This window comes from Vigna umbellata, chromosome 1, assembly GCF_029865625.1.
Source record: "Vigna umbellata cultivar VRB3 chromosome 1, Vumbellata_1.0, whole genome shotgun sequence".
NCBI classification, from domain to species: domain Eukaryota; kingdom Viridiplantae; phylum Streptophyta; class Magnoliopsida; order Fabales; family Fabaceae; genus Vigna; species Vigna umbellata.
In genome coordinates, this window is record NC_142165.1 from 14,355,199 (window position 1) to 14,379,685 (window position 24,487).

At 29.5% G+C, this 24,487-nt stretch overlaps 1 protein-coding gene and 2 long non-coding RNA genes across 4 annotated transcripts; 2 read left to right on the top strand and 1 right to left on the bottom strand.

Moving 5' to 3' along the window:
* The first annotated feature begins 7,360 nt into the window (after positions 1-7,360).
* On the top strand, positions 7,361-16,162 carry LOC148204741 (uncharacterized). The gene is made up of 7 exons (XM_088116603.1): positions 7,361-10,076; positions 12,926-13,921; positions 14,368-14,474; positions 14,629-14,799; positions 14,928-15,008; positions 15,199-15,502; positions 15,582-16,162. Exons 1-7 carry the CDS (start codon positions 7,361-7,363, stop codon positions 16,034-16,036), a joined length of 4,830 nt encoding a protein of 1,609 aa, XP_087972729.1. The 3' UTR covers positions 16,037-16,162.
* Positions 16,163-18,764: 2,602 nt separating this feature from the next.
* LOC148204742 (uncharacterized) lies at positions 18,765-21,200 on the top strand. 2 transcript variants are annotated; one of them, XR_015783537.1, is made up of 4 exons: positions 18,765-18,877; positions 18,978-19,102; positions 20,387-20,463; positions 20,551-21,200. It is a non-coding gene; the product is annotated as an uncharacterized LOC148204742 (long non-coding RNA). The 2 variants fall into 2 exon arrangements; XR_015783539.1 differs by having other exon boundaries at positions 18,998-19,102.
* A 203-nt stretch (positions 21,201-21,403) lies between these two features.
* LOC148204743 (uncharacterized) lies at positions 21,404-23,824 on the bottom strand. Its single transcript, XR_015783536.1, has 3 exons — positions 23,328-23,824; positions 23,144-23,227; positions 21,404-23,028 (listed from the first exon to the last, which is right to left on the bottom strand). It is a non-coding gene; the product is annotated as an uncharacterized LOC148204743 (long non-coding RNA).
* Between the last annotated feature and the right edge of the window lie 663 nt (positions 23,825-24,487).

Consider the following 24,487-nt stretch of genomic DNA (forward strand, 5'->3'; position numbering starts at 1 on the left):
CCATAAAAGCCAGTTATGGACATTGAAAAGTTGTAAGCATAATGAATGATCTTTAAGTTTTTTTTTCCTATTATATCTAAATAATTTTTTATAATATGTTCATTTCTCTTGTTCAGGATAAAGAAAGTTGCATTTAGTAGAAGAAATTGATGGAATGTCTATATGGTTTTGCATCTTCTATTTCAAGAGATTTAGTGTGTGGAGGGTTAAATCAATTACGTTATCCTTGTTGTTTTAACAATTTCATTGAAGAGCTCGAGAAAGAAGAGGGAAATTTTGTTGCCACAAGAGCAAGTGTCCAAAAATTTGTTGTACAGACCCATAAACAAACGAGAAAGACCAGTGAAGTTGTCGAGAAGTGGCTACAAGATTCTAACATTGACATACAAAATGTGAATCAGTTGTTGAAAGAAGCAAGAAGAAAAAATAGTTGTTGTTTTGGATACTGTCCAAATTGATTTGAAAGTGTACTATAGGATACCGGATCCACCAACGGTCGACCGGTAACCCAGGCGATAGTTAAACCTAATAATAAGGATATGCAATGCAGAGCCTTCTCACGGTCGTAATGTCACACGATTACATGTTGATGTCGACCACTTGGTGATTGACAACCAAACAGTGATGTCGCGACATATAGCGTTCGCGCGACAAGTCGTCTATTTGTGTCGATACACAGGACGATCGACATACAGAACGCGATATCGCAGTATATGGTTTAGCAGTTAAGAATAAGCAGTTACGAATATTAGCTAACGCCACGAATCACGGAAGTAATTGACTCAGTATCAAACACGACCTAGCAGTTGTAACTTCCAAATAGTCAACTTCAGTAAGTGACCGGATTTTCAGGTAAACGGTTTATTATACTGTTTTAAATATGCAAAGCACACGAGAAAAAAGGTACGTTTTTCCCTAAAGAAAATTAAGAGAGAGATTATTCTTCTTCTGATCCATCACACATTCCTTTCTTGACTTGAGCGTCGGAGTGCCTTTGCAGGTACCCAGCCCATCTTCCTTTAGAGAGCGGAATATAGAGAGAGAAAGAGCATCGTAATAGCTTTGACAGGAGGAAGCAGTCCAGATTTGTTAGGTTCGTATCTCGGTCTTCACACCCCTACTGAAACAGAAAGTATGCACCTGGACCGCATTGCTAGTCTTTCTTCAAACACTTTTCATATCTCACAGAAGAATGTTTGAATTTTGAAAGTAGAAAACATGCTTCTAATCAACTAATGGAAGCACTGAGAGATGATTGGGTTATACGGGATGGGGGGTTGTGGTAAAACCAGCAATGGAAGTTAAAAAGAAAGCAGAAACTGAGCATCTTTTTGACAAAGAAACTGAGCATTTTTTGACGCGTTTAGCATAACTCTCATAGATGTTTTAACTTGAGAGTTGTTTAGTCATCTTGATGTGTTAACTTAGGTTGTTCTATGATGCATATATGCCTAAGAATTTTCCTAAGATTTTCCTATGTTGCTAGATGACTGTGGATTTTGATCTTAAACTTAGGTTTTTGCTTATTCTATTATAGATATATCATCTTCATATTTTCATTTCGTTTAATATTATTTGGTTAAACTTCAAAACATATATAATAGTGTTTAAACATATAAATTTTATAGACAATTTTGTCTTAACAAATAAATCATTTCAAACTGAAAATAAGTTAAGAGTACTTGGTACGAGATTATTTATAAGTGCAATAATCAGCATGAAGTTATTATATAGTATCTTATTATAACATAATAAACTAAGCGTAACCATTGTGAAGAAACAATTTTGAGACCTTACGAGAAGTTATCTTGTTTATCTTGCTTCCATGATAAATGAAAAGTAGTAGCTATCAAAATTTACTATGGATAATCAATTATAAAGATGATAATTAATGTGTAAACATTTAGTTTAACACCGTAAAAATATTTTCGGTTTGTGTGCCTTTAAGATACCTTGCTTGGATAAACTTAGACATTTTCATTTATTGTGACCTTTGTTCTTCCATGGTTACAAGTGAAGGAACTTTTCTGAGAATCCAAGTTGCCTTTCATTTGCAAAATTCGTGGATGCTCAACAATTTCCAGAAATTAATGAAGAATCACATAAGTTATTGCAAACACTTTAGGCATAACTTCAAACTAGGGATTGCCAAATTCTTCCTTTCATTCTTCAATAATGTCTACATAGAATCTCTGCTTTTTAACAGTTTCAATTTTAATACTTCAATAATTGATTTTTCTTTCCTTGCACTCAAAGAATATGAAACATTTTGGAAAAGAATAAAAGACCATCTATCTTCATTTTTTCTTCATTTGCATGTCCGTGTCCTATAATTGTTCTTCATTTCACCATAGCAACTCATATAGTACTCAACATTCGGATCATAAACTCACCAATCTTCACAAATATATAATTCAGAAGTTCTTGAATCTTCTGTAGCGACAATATTTTAAAGAGGTAAGGTTTCATATTTTTGCTCAAAATCCTTGTTGCAAATTTCTTTAGATCAGATATTCTTGTAGCAGACTTTGAAATCTCTTTCTGACCAAGTCACACATCAATATTCTAAACAATGCAATCAATAAATGGAAAATATTATGTTTTTATTATAGTCTACTGGATGAAAAACTCAACCAATGCATTAGTTCATTACCTTTATATTTTTATTTAATAGATATTATATATAATTAAACTTAAAAATTATTTAGTAGCATATTAAATACTACTACATTGAAATTGAAAAATATATTTATTATTTTTAATTGAATAGATATTTTCTTTAAAAACTAACGTGGATAATGAAATCTAAAACTATATTTTTCTCGTCAAGCAAGAAAGTAACAGAATACTTGTACAAAATATTGATACATTAAAAAACTATAAGTTTATAAATGAAAGTAATGACTTTATAAATATGTCATTAAGTTTAAAAATAGATTAATTATACTTTTTATTCATAAACTAAGCCATTTTGGTTTAATTTTCCCTTTCAAAGTTTAAACTTTGAAATGGTTACAAATTATTGCAAACACTTTAGAGATAACTTCAAACAAGGGATTACCAAACTCTTCCTTTTGTTGTTCAAGCTCGATTGCAATAATGTCTATAGAGAATCTCTGATTTTTTTTAATCACTTTTGTCTCTTGATTAACACTTCCCTGATTAATAATATCTTCACCAAACTCAACATTAATCAATTGTTTCATTTTTAATACATCAATTTGATTTTTTTTTTTCAATTTAATTTTCTTTCCTTGAAATCAAAGAATCTGAAACATTTTTGTTCGAATACAAGGTTATTTTTGCATGATATCCTTCTCATGTTCATGTCCTAATTGTTCTTCATTTCACCGCAGCAACTGTACTCAACATTTGGATCATAAAATCATATAAATATATAATTCAGAAGTCTTGGCGACAATATTTTAAAGACATAAGGTTTCATATTTTTGCTCAAAACCTAGTTTCTTTATTTCATATATTCAATGTTCTAAATCAATGATACTGTTTCTTGTAGCAGACTTTGAAGCCTCTTTCTAACCAAATCACTCATTATTGTACATTACATATAGCATCAATATTCTAAACAAAGAGGTAAGTAAGTGATTAAAGCTTTCTCATTTCTTAAATTTTAATTTTCCATAATTTCTCACCCGTGATTACTTGCTCAAATTTATGCCTTCTCTAGAGTGAAACTATGTTAAGATTTAAGTATGTTATGAAAATTAAATCTAAATTTTAATATTATATATGTTTACATATCTTAACTTTTTTTCTTATGTTTATAATTATATATACATTGTAAAAGTTAAATTTTAAAGAAAAGGAAACTTGACGATTTTTGTTGGGCGTGGTCAAAATTTAAATTTTATAATATCATTTATTTGAAAATTAAATATTTTAGAAGTATTTACTACAAAAATCTATAATTGGAAAAGTCGGTCTCTAGTAGTATTTAGAGCTTCGTGTCATGATCGACGTTAGATTGTCCACGCTGCCTATTAATAATTTAATACCAGAAACACAAAATCTCAAAAACAAAAGATCCTTTCATAAACTAGCCCACACCTTCTTTCACTATTAAAAAGTTTACCGGATCATCAAATCAGTGCATTAGCTCTACAAAATTTTCGAATCATAAAAAACATAGGGAGAAGAAACAACAAAAAAATAAGGCCAAATTTAGATTTTTTATTAATTAATGTTTCTAAAACGAAATTATTACTCTTGACATGATACAAATAAGCACAAACTGATATTTTCCCCTTTATCTTTTATCTATTTTCTTGAAACTAAAACAGTATAACAGAGCAATACCGACAAGAATGCCATAAAATGGATTATCTACATTTTTTTCTTAAAAGCATCTCCAATACTTCTCATATAACCAACCCACTTAATCTTTTTATATACCGTCAAATTACTTCAATTTATTCCAATAAAAATCACACAAATTATTCAAACACTTTAGGCATAACTTCAAACAGGGGATTACCAAATTCTTCCTTTCATTCTTCAATAATGTCTGCAGAGAATCTCTGCTTTTTAACCGTTTCAATTTTAATACTTCAATAATTGATTTTTCTTTCCTTGCACTCAAAGAATCTGAAACATTTTGGAAAAGAATAAAAGACCATCTATCTTCATTTTTTCTTCATTTCCATGTTCATGTCCTATAAGTGTTCTTCATTTCAACATTCGGATCATAAGCTCATCAATCTTGACAAATATATAATTCAAATCTTCTGGATCGACAATATTTTAAAGAGGTAAGGTTTCATATTTTTGCTCAAAATTCTTGTTGCAAATTTCTTTAGATCATATATTCAATCTTCTGTAGCAGACTTTGAAGTCTCCTTCTGATCAGTCACCCATTATTGTCCTTACATAGCATCAATATTCTAAACAAAGAGGTTGCTGATTAAGCTTTCTCATATTTTTTTTTTTAATTTCCTATTTGGTTTTAATCTTCCATCATTTCTCACCGCTCAAGGCTTCGTTACCCAAATTTATCCATTTTGTAAAGTCAAATTATGTTAAGATTTAAATATATAATGAGAATTCAAATCTTAAATGGAAAATATTATGTTTTTATCATAGTCAATTAGATGACCTTAGTTCCTTAACTTTATATTTTTATTTAATAGATATTATATATAATTAAACTTAAAAATAATAAATGAATATAAATATATGTGATTAAGTTTAAAATAATCCATTTAATTATAAATAAATTGTATTTATATTTTGAAAAACAATATATTTTATTTTTTTAATCTCATCGTTATGATTATTGTTTATAAAAAAAGGATTATAATAAAGACTCATTCCATCACATATAGTATTTATCAAAATAGGTCTCGTTCCATCATTAAAACCAACAACATATTCAACTCACAATTTTTTAGCTGTCCAAGGCTCAATTTCCACATAAAATATAATTTTTACATCTAACTGGATTCTATTAAACTTAGCAATTCCATATAAATCTTATTTTTATAAATTAGGTTGTATTTCATTACCCTAACTTCTATAGTTTTCCTCATTCTTTGTTTAGAGTTTACAAAAATTCACTTAAGGGAAATTAGTTTTATTTTACAATTTATTAATTTATTTGTTGTATATATGTAATATTTTGGATTTAATTTTTACATTGAATAATTGTTTCACATGACACATTAGAATTGATAATTTGGTGAAGCTTAAGAGATACTTTTAGTTCAAAACAAGTTTGAATATGAGTCAAAATGATATAGTAAAGTTTGAGATTAAATATGTTGTTATTTTAGTTATATTGAGTTTAATGACTTTTGGTTTATTAAATTTTCACTCAAACAAGTCATTCTTGCTTAAGTAATACTTTTTTCATCATATCTTATCTATGATATTTAATTATGTGCATATATATGTATTGTGGTGTGTAATTATTTGTAAGTGAAATGTGATAAAACAAATGATCAAAATGTTATGACATAGTAGTTATCGTTAATATGTAATGTTAAGCATTATGAACTACATATTATCTGTTATCAATAAATATAATTATTGAGTTATGAAGTATTATTTAGACATTTGTGATAGTCTTGATAATATTAATAAATGAATGTCATGGTAAAAAACGATGAAAATATTTGCTATCTTTTTAGGATGGATTTTCATGTGGAGAATCCAATCACTAAGTATATCATATATGTATTGTATTGGTACTAGAAAATTACTTATCTTTTTATATGAATAAACCAGATATTCTGTATAATATATAGAATAAACTACAATATCTTCGTACCCAACACATTTTTATACCTATCTAACATGTCTTTCTTCTTCTTCAACCAGATAATCTATTTTTTCAAAATTCATGATTTATTTTTTCAAAATCAACGACATTATTGTTTTCTTTAACATGACTGTCGATAATTCACGTCAACGTAACATGTAATGAATTATTTAATTCTTCACTTTCTCCATTTCCGTAACATTATCATCCATTTATTTATCTAGGGTTTTGCTTATGTAATTGTGATTATCATGTAAAAGTTTGGACGACACTCTCCAACCGAAAGAGTTTGTGAATTGCCTGCATGCAACTGAGAGAGCAATAGTGTTGCTGCTATTATTAATATAAAACTTAAGGGATTACCAAACTCTTCCTTTCATTCTTCAAACTCCATTATAATAATATAAATGTGTCATTAAGTTTAAATTAATATGTAATAATTTTTAATCAATAATTGAGGATATGAATAAACTGTATTTATATTTTGATAAATAATATATTTTATTTTTTTATCCTATCGTTAAGATATTATTTATGAAAAAGATTGTAATAAATAAAGACTCATTCCATCACATACAGTATTTGTCAAGATAGGTTTGGTTCAATAATTAAAACCAACAACATATTCAACTCAAAGTTTGTTAGCCATCCTAGCCTCAATTTCCACATAAAATCTGACTATTTACATCTAATTATTTCCCTTTAGGTTATACAAATCTTATTTTATTGAATTAGGTTATATTTCATTACCTTAACTTGTATAGTCTTCAAAGAATTGCTTCAAAAAATAAAAAAAAAAAATTAGAAAAGTCATAACTATTTTTATATTAAAATATTTATTTTTCATTTAACTTAAACTTTGTTGTTTTGAAAAAATTGTTCTTTAAAATTATGAAATGATGCTTATATTGATAATTATATTGGTAAGTTTTACGTATCATTTTGTGAAATTAGCCTGTTCTTTTACTAATAAAAATTTGTACTTATTGAGTTGGTTCTTAATTGGGTACAAAACTCATTATGTTTATTTGATCTTATATTTGTATATCAGGTTATTTAAGCTTAATCCAGTAAACTGAATAGATGGACATTCTGAATGGATTTTTGTCTGGAGTTTTAAAAGATGTGGCGTGTGGGGCTATTGATCAATTACAATACTCCTTTTGCTTTAATAGTTTTGCTAAAGAGCTTCAAAAAGAAGAAGACAACTTGGTCGAAACGATAAAGAGTGTAGATGATCGTGTCAAACATGCTCGAAGGCAAACTTTAAAGACTGCTGATGTTATTGATAAATGGTTGAAGAATGCAAACATTGCTTCAGAATATGTGAATGGTTTGCTTAAAGAGACAAATGCCAAAAAGAGTTGTTTTTTTGGATACTGTCCAAATTGGATTTGGCGATACCGTTTAGGAAAAAAGTTGGCAATTAAAAAAGCAGACCATCAAAAGATCATTCAAGAAGGTAAACAATATATACAACTTGAACGCAATGCCTCAATTCCTTCAAACATTGATGATATTCTCACAGAAAAATCTATGAATTTTGATAGTAGAAAATATGCTTCTGATCAACTTATGAAAGCACTGAAAGATGATGGGGTTACAATGATTGGGTTATACGGGATGGGGGGCTGTGGTAAAACCACATTAGCAATGGAAGTTAAGAAGATAGCACAAGCTGAGCACCTTTTTGACACAGTTATTTTTGTTCCTGTGTCTAGTACAGTAGAAGTTTCAAGGATTCAAGAAAAAATTGCAAGTTCATTAGAGTTTCCACTTCCAGGAAGCCAAGAAATAGAAAGAGCCAAACACTTGTGCATGAGATTAACCAAGGAAAATAAAATTCTTATGATTCTAGATGATGTGTGGGAAAAACTTGATTTTGGTCGCATAGGGATTCCCCTCTCTGAATACCATAAAGGCCGCAAGATTCTCATTACCACTCGATCTGAAGAAGTTTGTGTTTCAATGGATTGTCAAAAAATAATTTATCTACCCATCTTAACTGATGAAGAAGCATGGACTCTCTTCCAAGAGAAAGCACTTATGTCGAAAGACACTCCTGAAAACATAAAGCATTTGGCAAAATCAATATCAAATGAATGTAAAGGATTGCCTGTTGCCATTGTAGCTGTTGCTAGTAGCTTGAAGGGAAAACAAGAGGCGATATGGCGTAATGCGTTGAATAAATTGAAAAGTTCTAAATCGATCAATATCAGTAGGGGTTTGCAAGATCCCTATATGTGTCTAAAGTTGAGCTACGATAATCTAGATACTGAAGAAGCTAGATCACTTTTTCTATTGTGTTCTGTATTCCCCGAAGATTATGAGATTCCAGTGGAATGTTTAATAAGATGTGCAATAGGGTTAGGTGTGGCTAGAGAAGTTGAAACATATGAAGCGGCAAGGATTGAACTGACTGAACCCAAAATCAAGCTTGTAAGTTCTTGTTTATTGTTGGAGGCGGATGATAAACATGTCAAAATGCATGACTTGGTTCGTGATGTAGCCCATGGGATAGCAAAGAATGAAAATAAGATCATCAAGTGTGAAGTGGAAAAGGATGTAAGTTTGGAGCAAGGTTCGATAAGATATCTATGGTGTGTGAAATTTCCAGATGATGTGGATTGTTCCAATCTTGAATTTTTAACTATACAAACAAAATCAGAAGTATCTGATGGAATTTTTGAAAGAATGGGAAAACTTAGAGTTTTGATTATTACCAATAAAAACAACTATAATTTGCAGTTGTCAACAACCTCTTTCAAAACATTAACCAATCTCCGTTGTCTAGTCCTTCAATCCTGGGAATTGAGAGACATTTCATTTTTGAGAGATATGAAGAAACTGCAAAGTCTTTCGTTTCATAGTTGTTCATTTCCTTCGTTCCTTGACTTGCAAACTGATGTTGCACTCACAACACTTACAAACTTGAAGTTGTTAGAGTTTAACCGTTGTCACATTGAAAGCAATATTTTTGAAGAGATCAAAAGAATCCCATTTTTAGAAGAATTGTATATTTTTAAAGACTACTGGGGTCATCCAAAGGAAGAAAGTGTTAAATTCTCTAACTCATTTAGTGTCCCCCAAAAGCTGCAAAGGTATGGAATTATATATAATGTTTATACTTATATATTTCAAGAGTTTTTCTCTTGTGAGAGAACTTTAGGAATTAATTATTTTGACATATCAAATGAGGTTATTAAAGGTTTGGCCAAAAAAGCAAAAGAGCTATTTGTAGCAAATATTGAGGGAGGTGCAAAAAATATGATGCCTGATATATTTAAAAGTGAAGAAGGTATGAATGAGTTGGAAGAACTCAAGATACGTGAGTGTGAAGAAATAGAGTGTTTGGTTGACACTAGCAATTATTTGAGTAAGATGGGAAATATTTTCTCCAAGTTACGTTATATGGAGATCATAGACATGAATCATCTAAAAACTTTATGGCATGGTTGTCTACCTGCCAATGGGTCTTTTGAAAAATTAGAGAAATTATATATAGCAGATTGCGAACAATTAACATGTCTCTTCACAATTGACAAAACAAAGGAAAATGATCAATTTACAATTATGCAATTCAAAATTTTCCAGAATCTTCAACAACTGGAAATATATAGATGTGGAGAATTAAAACATGTATTCTCAGCCAATATCACAGGAGGCCTAACTCAGTTGAAAATACTTAAAATTGGAAATTGCGATATGTTAGAACAAATAATTGAGGAAGTTCTTCCACCAGCACACTGCGAAGAAACAAATGAAATTGTAGAAGAAGATGTGCAGAGTACATCCTCAGGTACCTTTTCCATATTACATATCTCTTAAGAATCTTATTCTTTTCTTCAAATTCAATAAAAGTTTTGGTAATAGCTATTTATAATTTAATTTTATCAATTAATTCCCTGAATCTATTAACCAATTAAAACTGGCTCCATTCCTTAAGAATTCAATTTAGATTTTTGTTTGAAATTTATCGAATAAGTATGTTTCTTACCTTACAGTTATATTTTAATGTAGTGGTTTAGATAAATTTGTGGGATAAGTTTTGGGTTTTCTTCCATTAATATTATGAATACATTGTCGTATATGAAAAATATAAGAAAATTAATTGTTAAAACATTATATATGATATTTGTCACGTAGTAAGAGAAAAGGGAAATATATTTGAATTCGAATTTTAAATATTAATTTTTCATATAAAATTATAAACTATTTACTCAATCGATCGCTTTGGTTAGAAAATTTTCTCTTTTAATCTATCTATTTAAGAACATATCTTTCAGTTTATATATATTACCTTGATGAGTAAAATAAAATACAAATGGTATCTTTACAGATTAAAAAATATACTATATTAGAATATAGGAAATTAAGATGGAATTATTGTAAATAGAGATTAAAAAAGTAATTAAATATGAAATTGTTAAAAGAAAAAAGGATGGTGAAAATGTGCAGTGGTTTTATCGTTATTATGAGCTGATTATTTGATGTTTGGATTTGTGATATTAGTTGGTGGAGATCAATGTATTGAAAATAAGAAAGGAAAAACTAATATTTTTGTTATTTATAAATGTTTTTCAGGATCGTTTTCTCTGTTTAATCTTGAATTTCTTAAAATATTTTCATGTTCAATGTTGGAGTCATTGTTTACAACATCTGTGGCTAAGACCTTGACTTCATTGGAAGAATTGAAAATATATAACTGTGATGGTTTGAAGCATATAGTAACTTCTGAAAGAGTGAAAAGAAAGAAAAACATGGTTGAAGATGAGCATGAATTTGAAAGTGATCTTTCAATGTTCTCAAATTTGAAAAGTATATATATTTGTAATTGTGACTCGATGCAAGATATATTTGCAACACCTGTCAATGGGTCTTTCGAAAAATCAGAGAAAAGTGAAGATCAATTCACAAATGGGCATTCGATACAATCCAAAATTTTTCAAAATCTTCAAGAAGTGGAGATACATAGATGTAAAGAATTAAAACATGTATTCTCAGTTAATATCAGAAGAGGCTTAACTCAATTGAAAACACTTACTATTCAAAATTGCTATACGCTAGAACAAATAATTGAGGAAGTTCTTCCACCTGCACACTGCGAAGAAACAAACGAAATTGTGAGCAATAGCTCAGGTACGTTTCCCATATTACATTATAAGCATCTTATTTTGTTTTTCAAATTCAATTAAATTTATGCTCAAGATAATTAAATAAATCCATATGGAAACCCACACCTTATGCATAAATATCTAATTCGTTTTTAGGAAAAAATCATATTGTAAAATATTTTTATTAAGGTGTATATTTTCAAAAAACTACAAAATTATAGATTCGCGGATGTTTTAGTATTCAACAGTTTGAAGTCAATAAAAGGATAAAAGTTTATTTAACTGTAAGAAAAATGAAAAAGCAACTAATTATTATTTCCAAAAACCGTTCACAATAATTATTATTCCTCTTATTCTTAAATTATATTTTTTTCTTATATTTTTTTCATAATTGCAATAATCTCATTATTAGATATATAACTATGATATTTTAAAAAACTGACAATATAATATTTTTAAGAGTATTAATATGCTGACATCCATATTCTTTACACTCTCACTCAAAACTCAAATAAATTAATATTTTATTAAAATATAAAGTGTAATTAAAAAATAAATATGTAGAATGTATGTTATATAGAATTGTGGTGTAAAAAACTTTTTTTTCCTTAATAAATGAAAGGTTTATGTAGAATCTAGAAAACGTATATTATTATATATAAAAAAATATAGTTTGACATTTATAAAGTTTTTAAACTCATTTAATATTATTTTTTCTTTTCTTTACTTTAAATTTTTCTTTTAAAATATAAAAAATTATTTTTTATGATCATTTTATTTTTATAATATATATCACATAAATCACATAAATGTAAATATATATCACAAATATAAATATGTATTATTATTTTGAAAAATAAAAATATAAGTATAATTTATTAAAAAAGTATAGTTAACATTAAATAGTTTACTCTAGTTATTAAGTGAAAAAATTCCTACATGGAGAGGAGAAACTTTTTGTTAAAACAGAATACAAATATAATAAAAACATGAAAAAGAAATCACTAAATTCAACTTTTGAAACCGTTTAATTTTTTGAAGTCATTCTTTCTATTAAACTCCAGAAATAACATATATATAATGACTAAATTTAACTTTTGAGATCGTTTAATCTTTTTGAAGTGATTCTTTCCATTAAACTCCAGAAATAAGACATAATATAATCTAATATAACAACATAATATATATATAATCTTACGAATAAAATAAATCACAAATAGTATCTTTACATCTGAAAAAAGATACAATTTTACATATGAAAAATGATACAATTTTAGAGATAGGAACTAAAATTAAGACGAAGTTGGTGTAAATATAGAGATTAAAAAAGTAATTAAATATAAAATTATTAAAAGTAATAGGATGATGAAAATGTGAAGTGAGATAATAAAATTGTATGGGATAATTATTTTTCATCATTATGAGTTGATTATTGGATGTTTGAGTCTGTGGTTGTAGTTCATCGAAATCAATGTATTGAAAATAAGAATGGATTCTTAATTTATTAACATTTTTATTTATAATTGATTTTCAGGATCGTTTTCTCTATCTAGCCTGACATATCTTAAGATAGATTCATGTCCAATGTTGGAGTCATTGTTTACGACATCTGTAGCTAAGACCTTGACTTCATTAGAAGAATTGAGGATATCATTCTGTGATGGTTTGAAACATATAGTAACTCCTGCAAGAGTCAAAAGAAATAAAAAGGAAAACATGGTTGAAGATGAACATGAATTTAAAAGTCATCTTTCAATGTTCTCAAGTTTGAAAAGGGTAAATATTTGGAAATGTGACTCATTGCAAGATATATTCGTAATGCCTTTTGTTGGGGGCATAGTGAATATTCAGAACCACTTTCCCACTCATCAAACTCTAAGCATGAGAAATGCCAAGAATGGAGAATGGGTGATGGGACAACAAGTCAGTTTAAAGTTAGAATATTTGGAGTTGATTCGTCTACCTAAAATGACTCGTATTTGGGTGACTACCAATAACTCATTTACTCTCCAGCATCTCAACTCGTTAACAGTAAAAGGGTGTGAAAAATTAGAAGTAATATTTCCTCAGTCAGTGTTGAGATGCCTACCAGAGTTAAATTATCTGGAAGTAAGTGAATGCAAGGAATTAAGACAGATAATTGAAGAGGATTTGGAGGATAAAAGGTTGTCCAATATCCTTTCTCCACAACTATGCTTCCCCAAACTAGAATCATTGTTTATTGAAGAATGCCATAAGATGAAATGTTTCACCTCTGTATTTGCATCCAATGATCTTTCCAACTTGAAGATTCTAATAATAAAGGAAGCCACTGAACTACAAGACTTTATTGCATGCGAATACGATGAGACAGGAAAGACCAAAGTTGAACTTCCACGACTGAAAGTTATAATATTTATGCATCTTTTAAATTTTCAACAAGAGAGTATATTTTTAAATGTGAAGCATCGCATTATCCGCAATTGTCCAAAACTCTCTTTGACTTCAACAACTCCACCTCATGAGCTCGAACAAAATCATCTTTTGGAAGGTAAATACTATGAATGGACATGTTGTTGCAAACATTACATATTACGATGGAAGCTTTATATATAAACGACTCATGGTGATTTCGCTAAATGTGTTCAATGTAGCTGTGAAATCTGAAATCTTCAGCCAACATCTTTATTTCCTTATAGAATTAGAGCACAACTACATTTCAAATAACTACCCTTAATAACCAAATGATTTATGTTTCTTTCTTCCACCTAAAGAAAATATGAACAAATTACATGTTTCATTCAAATTTTGAACCAAACATTTGTACAAATAATCACTTGTATTTATAATTGTCCGCATGTTATTTTCTTTTCCATTTAATTATTTTTAGTTGTGACGATATAATGATCATTCATGGAATGTTGAGAGTGCGTTGATTTCTGTGTTTGCTTTGTTTCATTGTTAAACGAAGTCCTTAACTATATGCTTGAACTCCAGTTTTGGAGTTCAAAGATCATCGTTCAAAGGAAGTGACTCCTGCAACTTCAATAAATGCAGAGGTGGATGGAAAATCTAATCGTGAAACATATTCCCAGGAAAGTAACGTTACACAAACTAAATATTCTCATTTTTTTAAAAAATTTACAAAAAAAGAATGGTTGATTTATATACTACAACAACTCAAGGAAATAAATTAGTCTGGAGGCTATCAATCACAAAAAGTAGTCCTAACTTTTTACGATCAATTGTTTTCGGCAGGATTTGGATCCTACGCCAAAAAACACTTCTCCCCTCCAAATGAACCGTGAAGATCCATCTATATCTCAAATAGAAGAGTTCCAAAAAATAGACAGAAAAAGTGAAATGACATCAGACCCAGAAGCTATGGAGCAAAACTTTCCAGACATTTCATCTCCAAACATGAATGAGGTATTTGCATATTTTCTTTTAATCTTCTGAAAATGATACATTATTCAACTACATGATGGAAGAAATTAAAACAACCACAACCAAACTTTACTTACTAATCAATCAACATAACTTTTGGCGTTGAAAAGCGTACTGATGAAATAGAGACAGACAACTTGGGAAAAACTACGACATCAGATAAACCTGCAATACCAACTTCTGTTTCAGAGGTAAGAAGTTCGTCTCAAACTTGTATGGTAACTCCTTTGCATAAAATACTTTTACTTGTAAATATGGTAACCGTTAAAATTGGTCAAATAATTGTGGTACCAACACATGATATACATTATGAAACAAATGTTTTTAAAAGTTATAACTTTAAATATACACAAACATTACTTTTCCATTGGTGATGAATAGAATATTGAGGAAATAGGAAGAGAAAGGAGCAGAGGTGGAGCTGCAACAGAGGGAGCTACAATTAAAACCTTGCCAATTGGTGGAGATAACATTAGCTTGGTTAGTGGTGTTACTATTCACAAGTCAAGCGGTGCAAATATACTTATACAAGATTCCCAGGTTGTTAAACAAGATAGTGAGATGAATGAAGACAAGACAGAAATAGCACCATATCAAAATATCAAAATCCAAGAAGGGTTGAACTTGTTGGATAAAACAGAGGGAATAGGAATTGTTTCCAATAATGACGTTGTGGTTACTCCAGGTTATAGCTCTTTTCTTGTCTCCTCTCCATCTTATATATATATGTCACCTACTCCTCAAACTTTTTACAACTTCTACAGATACTCGTACAAGATTGGAAAAGTATAAGCACTTTGTTGATCTCAATGATTCACAAATTTCTTTGCTAGTGGAGGCGATAGAAGCATACCCTCATCTTTGGAATGCTTGTGAGAAGTTCACTGATCGCTTTCGAGCTTGGATGTTGAAAACATTGGCAGATATGTTGTTGTTCCTTCGAAGTGAAAGTGTTGGTAGTATTAATCGTGAGAGAGAAAAGGAGTTCCTTAAACTGTGTGATGAAGCTGTTCAACTTGGATTTGAGAGGTCTTGGGTTGATGAAATGCGTCAACGTGTTTTGGGAAGGGATCCTAAGTTGGACCATGCAAAGGTGCGAATCAATGAGCTTCTTAAGAGACATGATCATTTAACTTGGGAACTAGACAACATAAAGAAAGAACTTAGGAGTCTTAATGACTTTCTTGATGCCCAAGCAAAATGTTTCGACTTTCTGTGATTTGAGATTTCTAGCCAAAACACTTTAGTTTTATCTGTTTTATGTTACTCCTTTGAATTATATTTGGCATTATATGCAATTCTTTTAAGAATGGGTGTTATAGTTTCAGAATGTACTTTTATTTGCGACGAGAAGTTGTTTAAGTTTCTGAATATTTAAGAAGTACAATAAATCAATATTTGTACAAGATTTCATCATTATTATGTTTTGCAGTATTCAATTATAACAACTATTTCGATAGGGCCGGTTTAGTACTTTCAATTGCTTGTATCGTTTCCATTTTTTTCTCCATTCGGTCTTCAAGGTCTTCCCTAGCTCCAAAACTGCTTGGATGGTACCTGCACAAGGTATTATAATGCTAAAGTCACTAACTGATCGATCGGGAGAATATTAAATGCTATATAATACATGTGTCTAAACAATCATACCTTAGACCTTAATTAGCATTAGTATTGGTTGATTCGTGATTATCATTGACTAAGTGTTAGTCTAATTTTAATTCTGCAATCGGTTCGTCTGCCACTCAATCAAGTTGATCGATGAGAGTGATCAAGATCAACAAGAATAATCAATCAGGATGATCGGCCAATGTGATTGGTCAAGATGATTGGCTAAAGTGATCGACCATATTGATCGACAAGAATGGTCTCAACTCAAGCATGATTTGAAGTTAAAACACAAGAGTTTCAAAAAATAGACAAAAAAAGTGAAATGATTGAAGTAAATTTGCCCGTCATTTCTTCTCCAAACATGAGTGAGGTATTTATATATTTTATTTTAATCTTTTGAAAGATGATATATTAGTAAACTAAATACAGAGAAGGAAGAAAATGAAATACCTGTAATGAAACTTAGCTTGCTAATCAATCAAGATAACTTTTGGCATTGTGAAGAGTGGTAATGAAATGTAGGCAAACAGTATTGGAAAAATTCCAACATAAGAGAAACTTGTAATACCAACTTTTGTTTGAGGTGAGAACTCCTTCTCAATCTTGTATGGTAACTCCCTCGCATAAAACACATTTGCTTTTAAATTTAAAAATTACTAGGATTGTTGTAAACAGATTTCCTGGTGTAAACACTAATTCTTGTTATGCTTATTCAATATTTCAAATAAAAAATGGTACACGAAGAATCAACAAATGATATTGGTTTTCCATACCAGAGAAACAATGATAACCACTAAATTTGCTCAAACTATTATTGTACCAACACATTATGTTTATTATGAAACAACTACTTTTCCACGCTATAACTTTAAGATACATGAACATTTCTTTTTCATTTGTGATGCACAGAATATTGAGGAACTAGGAAGACAAAGGACCAAAGATGGAACTCCATCTCTTAAGACAAAGAACTTCCTTAAACTATGTCATAAAGTTGTTCAACAAGTGAAGATCAATTCACGATTGAGCATTCTATGCAATCCAAAATTTTCCAGAATCTTCAACAAGTGAAGTTGTATAAATATGACGAATTAAAACATGTATTCTCAGCCAGTATTACACGAGACCTATCTCAATTGAAAAGACTTGAGATTAGAAGTTGCAATATGCTAGAACAAATAATTGAGGATGTTCTTCCACCAGCACACCATGAAGAAACAAATGAAATTGTTGAGGAAGACGAGGATCGACATTTTGAATCTAACCAAGTCAAAGTTTCTCCTAAAAGCATTTCAATTCCATCAGTATCTATTGTGAACAGTAGGTCAGGTACGTTTCCAATATTACATTTCTTAAGCATGTTATTTTGTTTTGCAAATTCAATAAAATTTTAGCTGAGAGAATTAAAGAAAACCATATGGAAACCCACATGTTATGCAGAAATACCTACTTCGTTTTTAGGTAAAAATCATACTGTAAAATATTTTTCAATGTGATCTTTCAATGTTCTCAAGTTTGAAATCTGTAAGGATCTGGAAATGTGACTCGTTGCAAGATATATTCGTAACACCTTTTGTTGGAGACATAGTGAATATTCAGAACCATTTTCCCACCCAACAAACTCTATGCATGAGCAATATTGCCAACAATGGAGATTGGATGATGGAAGCACAAGTCAGTTTAAAGTTAGAATCTTGTGGTTAAAAAATCTACCTGAAATGAGTCATATTTGGATGGCTACCAACAACTCATTTACCCTCCAACATCTCAACTCATTAACAATAGAAGAATGTGAAAAATTGGAAGTTGAATTGTCTAAAAGTAAGTAAATGCAAGGAATTAAGACAGATCATTGAAGAGGATTTAGAGTATAAAAAGTTATCCAATATCCTTTATCTTTTATGTATTTGCTTGAAACTAGAAACAGTTTAATTCATGAAACATTAAACGAGGTCAATTCTTGAATTGACTTAACTCTGTAAACTTTTTCCATGTTTCTGAATTTTCATTTTTTATTCTGCCATCGTTATTCTCACCTTTGTTCTGAGTGGTTACAAGTTAAGGAATTTTTACGAGAATCCAAGTTGCCTTTCATTTCCAGAAATTAAGTGAAGAATCACACAAGTTACTTCAAACACTTTAGGCATAACTTCAAACTAGGGATTGCCAAATTCTTCCTTTCATTTTTCAATAATGTCTGCAGAGAATCTCTGTTTTTTAACAGTTTCAATTTAATTTTCTTTCCTTGCACTCAAAGAATCTGAAACATTTTTTAAAAGAATAAAAGACCATCTATCTTCATTTTTTCTTCATTTGCATGTCCATGTCCTATAATTGTCCTTCATTTCACCTTAGCAACTCATATAGTACTCAACATTCAGATCAGAAACTCACCATTCTTGACAAATATATAATTCAAATCTTCTGTATCGATCGACAATATTTTAAAGAGGTAAGGTTTCATATTTTTGCTCAAAATCCTTGTTGCAAATTTCTTTAGATCAGATATTCAATATTCCAAATCAATGACACTGTTTTTCTCACCGCTCAAGGCTTGGTTAAACTTGTGTAGGAAGGACAACACACGTATACATATAGATCTCCTTTGGGATGTTGTCCACTCTGAACCAAGCTCTCACGGATTTGTTTATGGTATGATTCCAAATGGTCTCTTAAGGTATTTTATGTGTATATAAACTCATGTCCATCTCTTATTTTATCTTATGTGGAACTTTGCTTGTACCCAACATCCTCCCCTCAAACAAATGGCTATGGTTCTTCACCTCTACCTTGTGAAAGTCTTTTTCTTGTACCCAACAACTTGAGGTTTTTTTGGGCGTGGTCAAAATTTTAATTTTATAATATCATCTTTTTTAATATTAAATATTTTAGAAACACTTTTTATTATTAGATAATTTATAAATGTCTAAATACAATAATAATAACATCATATCTATATTAATAATCATTTTCTATTTATTTTTTTAAAACTTAGTTACTTTAAAAGATATTTCAAAAAAAAATTAATGACTTTATAAATATGTGATTAAGTTTAAAATAATCCTTAATAAATTTTAATTAATAATTAAGTATATTAATTATAAATAAAACTGTATTTATATTTTGAAAAACAGTATATTTTATTTTTAAATCCCATCGTTAAGATATTATTTATGAAAAATGATTGTAATAAATAAAGACTCATTCCATCACATACATTATTCATTTCGTTCCATCATTACAACCAACAACATATTCAACTCAAAATTTGTTAGCTGTCCAAGGCTCAATTTCAAAATAAAATATAATTTTACATCTACCTAGATCCTATTAAACTTAGCAATTCCAATTAAATCTTATTTTTATAAATTAGGTTATATTTCATCACCTTACCTTGTATAGTTTTCCTCATTCTTTGTTTAGAGTTTACAAAAATTGAGTTAAGGGAAATTAATTTTATTCTACAATTTATTAATTTATTTCTTGTATATATGTCATATTTTGGATTTAATTTTTACATTGAATAATTGTTTCACATGATATCTTATCTATGATATTTAATTATGTGCATATATGTAGTGTGGTGTGTAATTATTCGTAAGTGAAATGTGATAAAAACAAATTATCAAAATTTTATGATATAGTAGTTATCATCATATGTAATGTTAAGTATTATGAAATACATATTATTTGCTATGAATAAATATAATTATCGATTTATGAAGTATTATTTAGACATTTGTGATAGTCTTGATAATATAAATAAATTTATCTCATGGTAAAAAACGATGAAAATGTTTGCTATCGAACATATCTTATTTTACCCTTCATTATCTATTTCTTCAAACATTTTGGAAAAGAATAAAAGATGATCTGTCTTCATTTTTGTTCGAATACAAGGTTACCTTTGCATGATATCCTTCACACGTTCATGTCCTAATTGTTCTTCATTTCACCGCAGCAACTTATACGGTACTTTGGATCATAAACTCATACAAATATATAATTCAGAAGTCTTAGCGATAATATTATAAAGAGGTAAGGTTTCATATTTTTGCTCAAATCCTAGTTTCTTTATTTCATATATTCAATGTTCTAAATCAATGATATTGTTTCTTGTAGCAGACTTTGAAGCCTCTTTCTAACCAAATCACCCATTATTGTACATTACATATAGCATCAATATTCTAAACAAAGAGGTACGTGATTAAAGCTTTCTCATTTTTTAAATTTTAATTTTCTACAATTTCTCACCAGTCAAGGATTAGTTGTTCAAATTTATCCCTTCTCTAGGGTGAAATTATGTTAAGATTTAAGTATGGTGTGATAATTAAATCTAAATTTTAATATTATATAAGTTTTCATATCCTTAACTTTTTTTTCTTATGTTTATAATTATATATACATTGCAAAAGTTAAATTTTAAAGAAAAGGAAACTTGACGATTTTTGTTGGGCGTGGTCAAAATTTAAATTTTATAATATCATTTATTTAAAAATTAAATATTTTAGAAGTATTTACTACAAAAATCTACAATTTTTTCGAGGGTTATTTTTTTTTTTGTTTTCGACGGTTTTAATCCTTGAAAGATACATTATCCACGGTTTGGAAAACTTCTGGAAAAAGTTGAGTCGCTAAATAACTACTGATAGTTTATTGAAAAATCGTCACAATTTTTAAAGGTTTTGAGAAAACCGTTGGTATTAACGGAGTTTAGCACAAACCTCCGATATTAGCGAAGGTTTAACAGAAACCGTCAGTATTTACAGGAAGTTTGGAAAAATCACAATATTAGTGAGAGTTCTTCAAAAACCGTCAGTATTTACAGGGATTTTGAGAAAACCGTTGGAACCAACCAGGTTTGTAAAAATCACTGGAAATATGTACAAATTATTTTTCTTTTAGTTTTTAATTGTAATAAAATGAGATTATGATGAAATTAGTTTCACGATTATGCCTTTTTCTTTAACCGTCAAAGTTCATGTTAGTGTAAATTAGCTCTTAGCTCTTAGAGACTGAGATTATTTTATTTTGATTCTTATTCAAGAGAGACTAGTAGCACGCATAGCATAGTCTACTTTAGACATTACTAGTCCATACACCTAAGAACATGACAATTACCATAACAGTAGAAGATATAAACCCTATCAGTTATTTACCAACCAGGTCATTGAGATGCCCTACACAACCATGGATCAAACTCTAATTTTTCATTTTGTTCTTCTCAAAACTTCTTAACTGAGTTAAAGCGTGAATCAGATTCTTAAAGTTTGCATCCAGAACAAGCTTTCTCCGTACAGAGTCACTGCTCACTAAAGTAGCTGCATTTCCTACTACCCAAAGGCAATATCTGCATTAAAAACACTCTTATTAAACCTTACAGTTGAAATTATTATGATATCTTCTTCGCCTCCTTGAAAACCATCCATAGAACGAACGCTAACAAAGAAGCCAGGATGAGAAGTGCAACTGTATTGCTTAATTTTGTCCTGAATCTCATACACTTGTGCATTGTATGGAGATATAATTCCAATGCTAACCTTTTTCTTTGACTTCATAAACTCTGCCAAAAAACAGAATACAAGTAAGATGAATATTCTGTAATATTTCTTTCCAACATTTATTCTGATAATATTCTGTAATAGTCACATCACATTACATCTATCCTCTTTTTTTCTTCCCTTCCTCAAGTTACTCTCTTTTGAAATGTTTACAGAATTTGGCATATTACAATATTGTAAAAGGATATTGTCTCACCGTTTTATTCTCGAGTTCTGTTTTGCTAAAATCATTTGTTGCATGTTCCTTCCATTACCAAAAACCTCTTAAGTGTTAGCCAGTTTGCAAGGGATAATTCTACATTATCAAAAGAGAGATTAACATAAGTTAACCTACAAGATTACGAGTGACTTAAGGCCTTTTACAAAACCCACAATTCGAGAGTTCTTACCTGACATCTAGTAACTAAAGCATACTTTTCTAAAATATTCTTAACCGAGTTAAGTGAACATTTTGTTCGGTGACTGAGGTGCTTCTATTGCTTGTTAAATGTTTGTTTTGTTGAAGAATGAAACATTGTCAGTTTTTCAAACTTTTAAAACAATGGTTGAGTTGTAGCTGAATTCTAAAATTAAAAATGTTCAATCTGATTGGGGTGGTGAGTTTCGTCCTTTCATGCAATGTTTAGCTCATCATGGCATTGTTCATAGACTCATATGTCCTCATAATCATCACCAAAACGGAGTCATTGAACGGAAACATAGACATATTGTTGAATTGGGCCTTACTTTGTTACATCATCCCTCTCTTCCTTTGGGGTTTTGGAATTATGCCTTTGTCACTGTTTTATATCTATCTCATTAATATATAAACACACATATAATATAATATAATATAATAGCAGAGTCTATAAGGTCTAAAGTTCTATCTTTTTGGCCTAGTTTAAATAAACTTCTATATAAATATCTATATCTATACAAGACACAAAAAAATAAGTGAATTGAACTTCTGCACTTAACTTTTATGAAGTTGCCCGGTTTAACTTAAGAGTTTGCTCGGAACACAGAAGCCCCAAAGCTCTTCTAGCTTGAATTGTATAAAGAACTGTATCCAAACATTGTTTATATCAATTAGAATTCAATTTCAATGGCTTTGTGTCACTTTTCAACTCTTGTTACTGGTTTTGTCACACAAAAAAATGAAAGTAAGGAGTGGTTACTTGTTGAATGATTCGAAACAAATCGTTAGCAGCTCATCGTGTAAGTCTTCCCACTATTCGTTTGCCCGTAAGCGAAGACAGTACCTACGATTAACATTACATCACAAACCCTAAGTTATTCAATCCAACTAATTTACAGACAACAAAATGAAGAAGAAAGCAAATAGGAAAGCATGCTGCAAACCTTTGAATCCCCGAACTCCGGCCTCCACAATATCTTTGGTGCGAGCTTTGAACTGCAAACCGTCAAATCGTGAAGAAGAAGCACAAATCCATAAGTCGAAAAGTGGAGTGAAGAAGAAAATCTTGAACGATGAATGCGAGGTCGAGAGAAAAATATCAACTGGACAACTGGTGTAGAAGAAAATGATTAATTGTGAAGGCAAAGTGAAGAGGAAAATGGGAAATGAGGAAGAAGAAATAGAGGGAAGCCTTGAGATGGTAAATCGTGAATGCAGAGTGAAGAAGGAAACATGAGAGAAAAGAAGAAATAGAGGAACCTAGGATATGGGGAATATTTTTTAACATATTATGGGCGGTTTAGCACAAAACCACCGAAAATATAATTTAAAAGAAAAAGACTAAATTCACTGCAGTTTTATTAAAAACCGTCGAAAATAAAGCTCCACTATACATTATTTTCCTAGTGTTTTTTTATTATTAGATAATTTATAAATGTGTAAATACAATAATAATATCATTAGATCTATGATTATTATTTTTATTTAAAGTTAGTTACTTTAAAAGATATTTCAAAAAAATAATAAGTTAAAGTAATGACTTTATAAATATGTGACTAAGTTTGAATTAATTTATAATGATTTTTAATTAATAATTGAGTATTTGAATTATAAATAAAATGTATTTATATTTTGATAAATAATATATTTTAATTTTTAATCCCATCTTTAAGATATTATTTATGGAAAAAAGATTGTAATAAATCAAGACTCATTCCGTCACATATTTATAAACCAATAACATATTCAACTCGAAGTTTATCATGCTAGCCTCAATTTCCATATAAAATCTGATTTTTTACGTCTAATTAGAGATCCCTTTAAACTCACCGATTCCATATGAATCTTATTTTATTGAATTAGGTTATATTTCATTACCTAACTTGTATAGTCTTCAACGAATTGCTTCAAAACTTAAAAAATGATCCTTATATTGATAATTATATTGGTAAGTTTTACGTATAATTTTGAGAATGGCTGAAAATTTGTTTGCCATTTAAGTATACTCACATTTGAATTTGAATTTTTGCGTGGAGGAGGGGAATTTTTTTTTTTTAAAAAGAAATAAACAAGAACAAAATGTTTTTTCATTTACAATTTTTTA

Excerpts from the sequence above, each read along its gene's own strand:
- LOC148204741 (XM_088116603.1), top strand. The coding sequence starts at position 7,361 with ATGGACATTCTGAATGGATTTTTGTCTGGAGTTTTAAAAGATGTGGCG. Across the intron at positions 10,077-12,925 it reads TGTGCAGAGTACATCCTCAG|GATCGTTTTCTCTATCTAGC; the intron begins GTACCTTTTCCA and ends ATTGATTTTCAG. Across the intron at positions 15,503-15,581 it reads TGACGTTGTGGTTACTCCAG|ATACTCGTACAAGATTGGAA; the intron begins GTTATAGCTCTT and ends CAACTTCTACAG.